This window comes from Alligator sinensis, unplaced genomic scaffold (genome assembly GCF_000455745.1).
Source record: "Alligator sinensis unplaced genomic scaffold, ASM45574v1 scaffold1086_3, whole genome shotgun sequence".
NCBI lineage: Eukaryota > Metazoa > Chordata > Crocodylia > Alligatoridae > Alligator > Alligator sinensis.
This window is the reverse complement of record NW_005841975.1, coordinates 45,038-57,609: the sequence shown is the minus strand read 5'-3', so window position 1 is coordinate 57,609 and position 12,572 is coordinate 45,038. Positions and strand designations below refer to the sequence as shown.

The following is a 12,572-nucleotide window of genomic DNA, read 5'->3' as shown; positions in this document are numbered from 1 at the left end:
CCTCCCTCAGCCACCCGCCGCGCCCTTCTGCGCCTGCGCGCCCCGCTACGAGGCTCCCGCTCTTGTTCGAACGGGCGCGCTATCCGCCGCGCATGCGCGCTCCGCCGGAGCAGCGAGTTGGTGGCTAGACACACTAGCACTTCCTCTTCCGAGCGCACGTGGGGGTGCCGCGCTGCTGGTAGTCCTGGCCAGTTGGGTTAAGCAGGGGCAGAGGCGGGTCGGGCCTCGTAGCTCTGCCTGTGGAGTCAGGTCCGGGCCCGGCACGGGGAGCCCTAGGTTGCGCTACCCGCCTGTGCCAAGACTCACTCCATAGCGATGTATGGGGCAGGGTCCTATGCACCCCCGCAACTCGGGTTCAGCCGCAAGTGGCTAGGCTCAACGCGCACATCCCTGGGCGAAGGTGGTTCCCGTTCCTGCCCTCCTATGTGGGCGAGCTGCTTGGAGCAAGGGCTGCCTGCCCCGCTTGCTTCACCAGCGCAGTCAAAGTGCGTGACACCCCCGCCGGGGATCACATGCCAGCGGGCTCTGGGTCCTGCCCCGACCCGGAGGAGTTTTGTTTCCCTGCAGCCGGCTGTGCCTGTAGCACGGGTGTGACCTGGGTGTGTAGCGATTGCACGTCCTTGGAGCGTAATAAACAGGATCTCTTGGCTACTGGAGCAAATTGGTCCTGTGTCCGCGGAGCGCATCTCGTTCTTAAAAACTGGGTTTGGGTCAACAAGAAGCAAATCTGATTTCTGTAAACCATGGTTAGACTCTCACAGGCACAAATTCTAGTCACCACCGTCCACTGCCCGCGTCTACACGAGATGCTAGAAGCGCAGTAGACTAATTAGTGCTTCACGGCGAGAGCTGTGCTAGTGAGCAGTAGAATTGGCCTGCTGCGCACTAGCGTCACCTACAAGCGGGAGCTACTGCGCAGTGTTGTGTCAGAGTGAAAGCCACGCGACTGCAGTAGAATTAAGTCTGCTGCCAGTAGCGTCGATTGCAGCGCATTAAGTCAGTACTTGTCGCTTTTCCTAAACTCAAAGCTCTCTAATTACACCGGCACCCAGGAGTCACACAACCGCGCCCCAACCAGTCTGCGCACGCGCACAGACAATCCCTGCCAGCGACAAACATCAGACTGCCCTCTCTCCATTGGAGGACTTCGGCTTGCATCACTTGCGAGGCGCCGATTGGTGCCTTGCGGTGGGGGGGGGCGGGCTTGCGCTCCCGCGCTTTAATTGGTTGGGCCTGCCAGGAGAACGCTTCCTGCGGGTCTGTAACGCGGAGCCCCTGGCTGCGCTGCGATTGGCTCGCGGGCTGCGGCGACGCAGACGCTAAGCGCTGACGACGAGGGCGGGGATTGGCCGGCCAGCCCGGCCGGGTGGTGAAGTGTGCAGTTTGGATTGGCCGCCGATCTGCGCCGCGCTGGGCGCCCATTGGTCCGCGCCGCTCGCCGGGCTCAGCTTCATGTCCATGGCTACCGGCGAGTGAGTCCTGCGCCACGGTCCGGTCCCGCTATGTCCCGCCGCGCGCTCGGCCGCCTCTGTCTGCTGCTGCTCTGCCTGCTCGGGGAGGCCACCGCTGGGTGAGTACAAACAGCCGCAGCATCCGCTTGCCCCCCCCTCGTGCTCCTGCCTAATCGGTTGCTCTGTGCTCTGCTCTCTGCCCCGTGCCCCCTGCCCCATCACTTGCTCTTCGTTCTGCTCCCCGCCCCCACTACGCTATTGTGCCATGTAGGCTGCTTTGACCGATCGATTGCTCTGAGCTCTGCTCCCTGCCCTGTGCTCCTTGCCCGATCGATTGCTCTGTGCTCTGCTGCTTGCCCTGTTTTTGTCCATCCCTTGCTTTGTGCAGTCCCCCTCCCTTTGCCTGATCAGTTGCTCAGTGATCTGCTTCTCTGCCTGATCAGCTACTTTGCTGCCCTCCCTGTGCTCCCCTCCCAATCAGGTGCTCTGCTCTCTGCCCTGTGCTTCCTGTCCCATTTGTTGCTCTGCTCTCTGCTCCCTGCCCTGCATTCCCTGCTGGATTGGCTCCAATGTCCCTTGCCCTGTCTGCCCCCGGTCACTTCCCCTATCGGCCCCATCTGCTGTCCTACACACAGCTGCTGCCCGTGCCACTTGTGGCACCCTATAGGGCAGCTTGGCCATGCCTGGCCTACATATTCAGTGCCTGCGTCCAGGCATCTCCTTCCCCGTTCTGCTCGTGGTCTCTCAGTCCCCAGGGCTGGGTACCTTTGACACCTATCAATGCCTCAGGTTCATGCACTTTGGAGTATCGAGAGGGTGGTGGAGTGTGACATGAGTTGCTTTCCCTGCTGCCAGCCTTGCCTGGTGAAGTATGTGGGGATAAAGAAGGGAGAAGCGTGGGTGCTGAAGGGGGGGGACAGCATCCAGGCTGCAGCCTCCTGGATGCTGGTTGATGGGAGGCAAGGATGGTGCTTGTTAAGACCCTGGGTTGGGACTCAGCAAACTTCTGATCCTGGCTGTATCAGGGACGTCCAGTTTGACCATGAGTCAGTCCCCATCACTTCTCTCTACAGGGGGCCCCAGGATATCCCTAGCAGAGCACTGAAATGGGGCATGGGAGACCAGGGTCTTGATCTCAGTTCTGCCCTAGAATTCCCCTGTGTGTCCTTGAGCCATCTGCTGAGTCTGTTTGCATCTCAGTTCCCCCTTTTGTAAAGTGAAAATAACAGCACTGACTGTTTGGGGGGGACGGGATGCTTTGGTGCTTTTTGAGTAGCACACCAGGCTTACACCCAAGTTGGAGCTGCAGCTGAATGATTTCTTTGCCCTGTGTTTCTCAGGAGGGATTTCTATAAGATTCTGGGGGTGTCGCGCAGCGCATCAATAAAAGATATTAAAAAAGCTTATCGGAAACTAGCCCTGCAGCTTCATCCAGATCGCAACCCCGACGATCCACGCGCACAAGAGAAGTTCCAGGACCTGGGTGCAGCCTATGAGGTCAGTGAGTTAACCAGGTGTATGCTTGCAGCTCTAATACAGACCTCGCCCTTCCTGCATAGTTGGTGTCTTTGCTCATGTAGGAGTGCATGGAAAAGGTCCTTTATATCCAGCGGTGCCCTTCCAGTGTGCATCAGTCAAATATTTTAATGCTGATTATAATTCCCTGATGATAAGTTGCAGCAGCAGCAGAAGGGACATGTCAGTTAAGTTTGTCTACCATAGCTGGGAGAGGAAGATTGCAAAAAGCCTCATCTTTGCTAATGAAAAAAATGGGATTTTTTATTTCCCCCATCCATGTAAGGTTTCTAGCAGTGGTCACAAGCCAAATGCTAGACCCCAAGTCTTATTTCCAGAGCTGGGTGATTGTGGAAGAGAAGGTAAGGAGGAAAAGCAGCCACACATAACTCTTTCATTGACTGAGTTTGCTGACCCTTGGAGAGGGTTCTGGATACCTTGTTGTTTGCCAGGCATCCTGCCAGCAATTAGTTTTCTGCAACCAGAAAATATAGATCACGGATCGATCTGCCTCTGCAGACTGCTGCTTTCTATCTGGCCAGAGCCACAGGCCACAGATCTCTGCTCCCTGGAGCACCTAAGCCCACCTGTGTTTCTCTGCCTCCAGGAGCAATGGAGAAAGGCACAGTCTACAGCAAGGGTAAGGACAGGTGCAAGAGAGTGGCAGGGAAGACTGCAGCAGACGTGTGGTATGACATAGCTCTGTGCCTCCAGTCCCCTGTGCTGTCCCACCTTGGATCTGGCTACAGGCTGTAGGTCAACAACCCCTGATAGAGGCGATTGCTGTGGCTGTTGCAAATGTCTGAGGACATTAGGGTTGAGTAGTTGTCCAGTCAGAAAATACTCGGTCAGTTGACCAGCAAAATGTCAAATAATGGACAAGTATTTTAAGCATTTATTTCTTGGAAAAGTAGAGATGCTTTAGTCTTCAATAGGTTAGAAATTTGTGCTAATTCCAAAAAACCAAGTTGGTGAACTAATTTTGTGGAATAATGAAATTAAATCCTAAAAACCGGTGATGAATGATAACAGCTAACGTTGTTAGATAAGCATACATTTGAGACTGAACACTTCTTTTTCTTCTCCCTGGCTTTTATTCCCAACCCCAGAATCAGTCCAAACCTTTACAAATTAGGGGGAAAAAGAATTAAACAGAAATAAAAACCACATAGCAATTCTATACTGTTGGTTCCTCCCTCAGCACAGAGTAGCTCCAGTGGCTCTATGTTACTTAACACAGGAAGGAGGAGAAGACTGGACAAATTCGCGTCGGGGCAGGGCATGGAGCACTTCGCTGAAATGGTGTATTCATATGCGTGAATCCTAATTTTGGCAGGGCGGGAGGGTACGGAGACCTCACTCCTGCCCTTGCTAATAGGTGACACTGTGATGTTTTTTTTAAAAAAAAAAAGGGGGGGGGGGTGGCATTCTTGGCATCATGCAATATTTGATAATATTTACCTGCAGGCAAATTATTTTATTTGATTGGTCTATTGCCTGACTTACCTAAGGAAACCTAAAGCTGCATTTTTTTTTTTTTTTTTTGGCTTAGGATTCTGAAATTTAATGTTAAAGTGAATTGTCACTTAATAAACTAGCTGCTTCCTCTCGGCTCCCCCTCCCCACCAACCTTTGTGTCATCTGCAAACTGTACCACAAAGTTCTTCATTTGCTGACTAGATTCATAGATGCTAGGATCGGAAGGAATCTCAACAGATCATTGAGTCTGTCCCGCTGCCTAGGCAGGAAAGAGCGCTGGGGGCAGAGAAAAGAGTGCTGGGGTCAGATGACCCCAGCCAGATGCCTATCCAGCCTTCTCTTGAAGACACCCCAAGGTAGGGGAGAGCACCATCTCTCTTGAAAGCCCATTCCAAATTTTGGCCACCCTTACCATGAAGAAGTTTTTCCAATGTCCAGCCTAAATCTGCTCTCTGTCAGTTTGTGGCCATTGTTCCTCATCACCCCAAGAGGTGCCCTGGTGAACAGAGCATCTCTGATCCCTTGCTACGTCCCCCTAATTAATTTGTAGGTGGCCACAAGATCACCTCTCAGCCTTCTCTTACAGAGGCTGAAGAGGTCCAGGTCCCTCAGTTTTTCCTCATAGGGCTTGTACTGTAAGCCCCTAACCATACGAGTGGCCCTCCTCCAGACCCTCTCAAGTCTATCAACATCCTTGAAGTATGGTGCCCAAAACTGGATGCCCTACTCCAGCTGCCGTCTGATGAATGCCGCATAGAGGGGAAAGTATCAACTCTGTTCATCATGCATCTGCTGATGCATGATAAACTGCGGTTAGCTTTGCTGATTTCGTCACACTGACAACTCATGTTCATCTTGGAGTCCTATATGACTCTGAGATCCCTTTCTGCTTCTGTATTGCTGAGAGGGTCACTTCCCAGCCAGTAGATGTGCTGGATATTTTTGCACCCTAGGTGAGCACACTGCACTTGTCTTTGTTAAACTGCATCCTGTTGTGTACTGCCCACTCTTCTAATCCGTCCAGGTCTGCCTGCAATCGTTCCCTACCCTCCAGAGTATGCACTTCACCCCACAATTTAGTACTCTGTCCAAATTTGCAGACGATACGCTTCACACCCACATCCAAGTCATCAATGAAGATATTGAAGAATACAGGTCCAAGGACCGAACCCTGCAGGACGCCACTACCCACATCCTTCCAGGTCGATACCAACCCATCTACTACCACTGTCTGGGTGCGACTGCTAAGCCAATTTGCCACCCACTGAACCGTGTAAACATCTGTGTCACAGCCTCGTAATTTATTTATGAGAATAGGATGAGATACCGTATCGAAGGCCTTGCTAAAGTCCAAGAAAGACTATAGAGCAGGCAAGTAAGAAAAGCTTTGTTAGTGATGAATGGAGATTGGAAAGACTCCATATGAAGTGGGAACTCTCCATTAATAGACTGATTTTTAGACCTACCAACCAGAAGGCAAAGTATTCAGCTTTTTGCCCCTGAGGTGGGATATGTGCAGGTTTTGTAAAGAGTCCTTTCTGATCGCATGATTAAGAACCTATAACATGTCTTCCCTTCCACTCTGTTAAAATGCAGAATTCTGAGGAAGATTTGCCATAACAAGGTTCAGAAAATATTGATAGCTTCAGGCTGGCTTCACCAGTTATGGTGCTCTGCCCCAAGTTATCTGATACTCATGTCTCCCCTTCCACTTCCATAGTTGCTTGCCTCATCTGTTGTAGCCAAGGCTTAGTGCTCTCTCAAAACCAATTATCTCTGCATAAATCATCATGGAGCCCAGCTGGGTGAGTTCTAGGGAAGATTCTGCCTGCAGGCTGCACTAGGTATTTTGAATATTCATGCACAAATTACTGAGATAAGGTGTGAACTGACTGCATCTTGACTAATCTACTATAACTGCATACATGTTCTTATCCTACATCAATGCCAGTTAGTTTGTCCCACTTTTTTGAGGGGTAAGCTACATCCTATTTACAGGATAAGCATGTGCATGTGACCAGTTATTGCAGAGTAGCTGACATGCAGCAAGTTTACACCCTAGCTTAGCTGGCAGTAATTTATGTGCCCACACTCTGATTCAAAGCAGAAAATTCTCCACCCCACAGACAGACTTTGCTAAGTGGAAAAGTTGCTTTATAATCAACTCAGAATTGTGTTCAGGTGGTTGGTTCCTCTCTCACTTGTGCTGGACTACTTTATACTAAAGCACTGGTCTTTCAGTTACTTCCACAAGGGTTCTCCTAGTTACTATTTCAGTAGGTCACTTTTGTGTGGTCATTTCCGCCCCCCCCCCCCCCCCCCCTCCCCTCTTTTTGTTGAGTGATATTCCCCCCCCCCCCCCCCCCTTTTCTCATTTCCTGGGTTAAGGTGTTACTTGGGTAAGAGAATCCATTTTATTTACCTTTTTTGCATACAGTGTGCCCCCAAAGTAAAACACTGCTCGTTTTTGGAAGGCAGAAATATTGTGGAAAAAATATTGTTTTTTCAGTTGTGGAATTGGCAGCACACTCCAGCCACAGCAACAGAGGAAGCATCCCTGGGGTTTTTACAGCTGCTTTTTTCTATCTACAATACTCCCTTTGCAGCATTTGCTGATCACCAAAAAGGTGCGGGGTGGTGTCCTGCAATGGAGACTGGGTTGCAAGCTGCAGCCTGTGGTGGCAAAGTGAAGAATGTCATTGTCCTTTCCTTTCCTGCGTCACATTTAGAAGATGACACACAAAGCACTATAAGTGATGTCGGCAGAGAGAAATATTTGTGTGAACACTTAAAACTTAATTCCTGACTGGTATTCAGCAGTACAATGAAAATGCTTTGAAGAGACACTGTTAAAATTAAATCTAGCTAATTTAAGAAGCTATCATCATTGCCATACATAACAGGGACTTCTTTGCTTATTTATGATTTTACATCAAGTTTTGCTTCTTTAAAAAATTTCTAACTATAGTTATCATATTAAAGAGCCACACAAATTAGAATAGCTTTTTTTCTCCTGTATGAAATGCCATCAGATGCAAATAGATCCCATCCTATAATGATATATGCCATGTGAATAGTTCCTTAATTTTAAGGTTAGCCATATTCACTAGTCTTTCAGGATTTAGGATTTTAAGTTGTAAAGTTTGTAGATAAATATTTTTGAGACAGAAAATGGAATAAAATTCAGTTACTACTTTTTGTGGAAAAAAAATCACAGAAATGCCCTTTGTGCTTCAGTGAATAATTTAATGATTTTTCTTAAATTAATTTGTATCAAAACAAGATCCAGTCTCTGAGACCAAGCCTAGAGGAGTACTGTATTAGCAGACCAGGACAGAATACTTTTGACTTGCTCCATTCACTTCTCCTTCTACACAGAGCTGTATACCAGTAGAGTGTTTTTAAAGTTATGCTAGAAGTGAAAGCAGTAGATGTACAGTGACTACAACTGCAGATTTTAGTTGTATAGTATTAGCACCTTTGCGGAAAGTGCAGGTGCAATCCATTTCTGTTCTTCAGGTCTTACCATCCATTTCAGAATTCTTGCCCATACGTTATGCGCTGTATTTTTCTCAGATACAATATTCATCCTTCCCCCTAAAAGTGGGGTGCATGTTTAAGTAAGGAAGCTACTTTCTTCTCTGGAAAAGAAGGAAGCCTGGAGACACTGTGCATGCCATGCAGCTGAGAGACTTGTGTCTGCTCAACAAAGTGAAGCAACAGAGTTAGCTGTTGGTAGTATCTTGATGAGGCTTGTGATGAAAAACCAGCACTTTATTTACAGGAGCTCAAGTAAAGAACTACTTTCAGTAAAGATATAACTGTATTGCTTGCAAAAAGGTCTGAGGCATAACCATGCGTGATATAGAGTTAAGTCCTTCTGGGAACAGTGTGTCCAGTAAGTGCAGCATTGCGAGAGAGTCTGCTACACCAAGAAGTTCCTGATGCCACACTTCCTGGACATCCAGTGTTCCCAGGAGGACTTACTCTGCTGTGGGCCAGATCTGGTCTCTTCACAGGCCAGATCCAGTCTGCAGGCCATAAGTTGCATACCTCTGGTGTACAGGGCTTACATTCCTCACTTTGTTCAGCCACTGGACATCATAAGTGCTTTCCACCAAGCAGGATGCTCTTCATTAGCCATGCTAGCATGTACAGTGCAACTTGCCTTGCATAAGTATAGTCCAAAGACCATCTGAAAATCTCTTGTTTCCATTTAACACGTGTGTGGCAGGACTTGCAATTTTCTAGGACAAAATTTATCATATTCCAGTTCTGCAACTGCTGATGCACAATCCCCAGCTTCAAGGACCAGTCACTGATGCAGAACTCTGTGTTGTGCCGTTCCAACTTCCTGGCGCGCACAGCCTGGAATCACAATCCTGGCTTCCATGTCTACTGGCAAATTGAAAACCGTGTGTGGTACAGCCCAGTATAGGGCTGTATGACACTTGCTTTACAGGTTCTAGGCAAAGGAAGTTGATGGACTTCCCTTGCCTAGCACCTGTAAACCCATGTGCCAGGCAGCCCCATGCTGGCTTTAAGTTAGCTGGGCAGACGGAGTCTATTGGTGCCAAGCAATATGTTCAGTTTAAAGTGACATGCAAACCAACCACAAAGATATTCCACATAAATGACCTGGAAGATGGGATAGAGTGCACCCTCATAAACGATGGAATGGAGTGCATCCTCATCAGTGACCTGGAAGATTGGATGGAGTGAATCCTTAGCAAGTTTGCAGATTACATCAACCTGTGGGGAATAGCAAATATGCTGGAGAGTATGCTAGGATTCAGAGAAATCTTAACAAAATGGAGCATTGGACCAAAAGAAATCTCATGCATTTCAATAAGGAGAAGTGTAAAGTCCTTCGCTTAGGACAAAACAATCCCATGCACTGCTACAGGCTGGGGACCAACTGGCTAAGCAGGAGCTCTGCAGAAAAGGACCTGGGGGTTACAGTAGATAATAAGCTGAATGAGCCAACAGTGTGTCCTTGTTGTCAAGAAGGCTAATGACATACTGGGCTGCATTGGTAGCATTGCCAGAAGATTGAGGGAAGTGATTATTCCAACTGGTAAAGCTATATCTGCAGTACTGCCCAATTTTGGGCCCCCCACTGCAGAAAGGATGTGGACAAATTGGAGAGAGTTCAGTGGAAGGCAACAAAAGTGGTTTGGGGCCTGGGGCACATGACTTGTGAGGAGAGGCCAAGGGAACTAGGCTTATTTAATCTGGGAAAGTGAAAACTGAGAGGGGGATGGACTTAATAGGCCTTCAACTCCCTGCGGGGTGGTTCGAAAGAGGATGGAGCTGCACTGTTCTCAGTGGTGGTAGATGACAACAAGAAGCAGTGGGCTCAAGTTGCAGCAAGGGAAGTTTAATTTAGATATTAGGAAAAGCATTCTCCCAAAGGGGGTGGTAAAGCACTGAAGCAGGTTACCCAGGGAGCCTGTGGACTCTCCATCCTTGGAGGTTTTAAGACCTAGCTAGATGACTAGATCATTCCAGCCAAGGCTTTGAGGCTGGTCTTGCTTTGTACAGAGAGTTAGACTAGATCAAGATCACCTCCTGAGGTCCCTTCCAATCCTAATCTTCTTTGATTCTGTGATTATGTGTGGAACATCTTCGTGAGTTCTTTGCCATTTTGTTGCATAATTTGGTTGAACATATGGCATATACATTACCCTTTATGACGCAATTAACACGTGAATTGAGTGATAAACGTAATGTCTGCCAGGGCCTGTGTTCTTGTTCTTCTTAAATCATTTTTCAGCCTGCAATAAATATGCACTTTACCCTGTAATTTGGTTCTTGCCATTTTAATGAGCTGATTATAAAATGGAGGTTTATAGCTCTTATTAAAGGTGAGTCAGAAGGCTTGTTTAACTGGGGAGTCCTGCCCATAATTAAAGCTGCCTTTGTCTACTGCTGCTTGTTTGTCACTCAGAAAAAATGTCAAATTTCATCTTAGTTGAGACACCTGAGTAACCCAATTCAGTTTTGAGCTAACACATATTGTCCCTTTTTGCTTACCCCTTGCAGGTACTGTCAGATGAGGAAAAGAGAAAGCAGTATGACACATATGGTGAAGAAGGATTGAAAGACGGGCACCAGAGCTCCCATGGAGATATCTTCTCACAGTAAGGATTTTTTTTAGCCCTTCTAACTGCTCTGGAGGCAGGGAAGACCTATCTTAGGACACCAGTACTAATTCATGCACTTCATTAGAGCCAGATGCTGTGTCCTGAGTCACTGCCACCTTTTTCCTGGTCAACAGATAGATGAATCGGCATTGACCTATGGTAACAGATGGGTAGTTGAAGAAGTATTACCATGAGAGACATCCCAGCTGTCATGTTCATGTCAATATGCCATCTCTTCTTCCACAGAGTAGTGAACAAGCCTCTGTTCCCTCTCCGTCATAAACCAGCATTGCTTATTTGACAGATGGATTTGGTAGCATGGGTGATGTAGAATGGAACTGCATTGAAAATGCAGACACTTCCTTGAATTACCTGGGGTATATGTGGGGTTTTTTGCACTTGCACAGATCATGCTTTTTAAGGGAAATTGTACTGCATTTGTCGCCATGTTTTCAGAGTAATTGCAGCACTTAAGCCATTATATTCTGACTTCACTAACACTTCAGACAGCAGCCCATGCTTCAGTATACCTGTATATCAGAACTGTCCACCTTTGAAGCAGCTAGGGGCTGAATGTCCCACGAGCTGCACTAACGGGCTGTATGTCTGAAGGCTGCACCAGGGTGAGCTACAGGCTTTCTGGGCTGTGTGTGGTATGGATGTCTCCCAACCCTGTCCCATCTCCTCTGCTGCACTGTGTGCCTGTGCCCTGCCTCACCACTGCACCGTGCCCATCCCCACCAAGGTCTGAGGATGAGAGCAGCCCATATTGACTAGTTTGCTTGCAGAGCATGTTTTGAAAGCATTTAGCGCGTGTTTGACAGAATAGCAGCCAAGAATGAAGGTTTGATTGTTAGCATTCAGTAAGCTATGCAGTACATCTCGCACAGTGACAACAGAAGTCTGCAAGCAAGCCTATTGCTATATTAGCCTTTGTTGTGTCATAGCAAGTAGAGTCTTTGCTTCTAATGTTGCATGTTAAATTAAAGTTGCATGTTAACTTAAATTTCATCCTAACTGCAATGTCCATTACTCTGTAGCTTTTTTGGGGACTTTGGCTTCATGTTCGGAGGAAATCCTCGTCAACAAGACAGGAACATTCCACGAGGAAGTGACATCATTGTGGACCTGGAAGTTACACTGGAAGAAGTATATTCAGGAAACTTTGTGGAAGTAAGTAACTTTGTGGGAGTCTCCCTGCGAAACTGTTGGTATTATTGATGGCTGCTGGCCTGGCCATTGGTGGGAATGGTGCATTTGTATTTTAAAAAATAAAAGCATGAATTACTTGCTACCAGAATATCTGATAAGGGATGAGGCATACAAATAATACATGTTTGGAGATGATACTGAGATTTGCTAATGCTTGAATAAGTGTATTGCTTGTTGGCTTATTCCCAGCCCCTGAATGTTTGACCACAAAGAGATGCTTTTGATTTCATTAAAAATATATCTAGAAGGAAAATTTTAACACTTGGAATTACTGAAACATTGTGTTCTGGTGTCATCCTTGCAGAAAAAAGTAAACTAATCAGCTCCCTGGGGGCACTTAGAGCCTAGTCACGTATCTGTGATGGATTTCTGTCCTGTCTCGATTCTCCTCCACATAAAACCAAGTGTTTGCTTCTAAAATACTGGATTAGGGTGACCACCTTTTCAAAAGGGGAAGGCAGGATTCATGCCCACCTTACCCTGCCAGCATGGCCGGACCAGAGCCAAGTGAAGCAGGGGTAGATGCGGGCTACCCACTGCAGGCTCCAGGTTCCCTGTCCTACTGCCTTTCTCTTAGGAGCTCCATGCACTGCCTGAGTGCACAACTACACCACCAGGGCCCCCAGGGGTAGGGCAGCAGGGCAGGGAGCCACAATGGTCAGCCCACATTCACCCCACACACATCTGGAGGGGCATGTGCCCCCTGTGGCTCCATCCTGCTCCCAGCCCCATGCCCTTGCCGCACTCCCTTCCTCACCTTGGGGGGCCT

At 47.8% G+C, this 12,572-nt stretch overlaps 1 protein-coding gene across 3 annotated transcripts in view; it reads left to right on the top strand.

The window, feature by feature from the left end:
* The first annotated feature begins 1,210 nt into the window (after positions 1 to 1,210).
* Positions 1,211 to 12,572, top strand: part of DNAJB11 (DnaJ heat shock protein family (Hsp40) member B11) — a 25,636-nt gene continuing 14,274 nt past the window's right edge. For 2 of the 3 annotated variants that reach the window (XR_003093396.1, XM_006020992.3), the window contains exons 1-4: positions 1,236 to 1,570; positions 2,792 to 2,948; positions 10,491 to 10,588; positions 11,632 to 11,764. Coding sequence is in view for 1 of the 3 variants with exons in the window: in XM_006020992.3 (XP_006021054.1) it covers positions 1,503 to 1,570; positions 2,792 to 2,948; positions 10,491 to 10,588; positions 11,632 to 11,764 (456 nt within the window). In the remaining 2 variants the exon portion in view is untranslated. Of the gene's footprint in view, positions 1,571 to 2,791; positions 2,949 to 10,490; positions 10,589 to 11,631; positions 11,765 to 12,572 lie in introns of all 3 variants that reach the window. The other variant, XR_001357805.2, reaches the window with a different exon arrangement.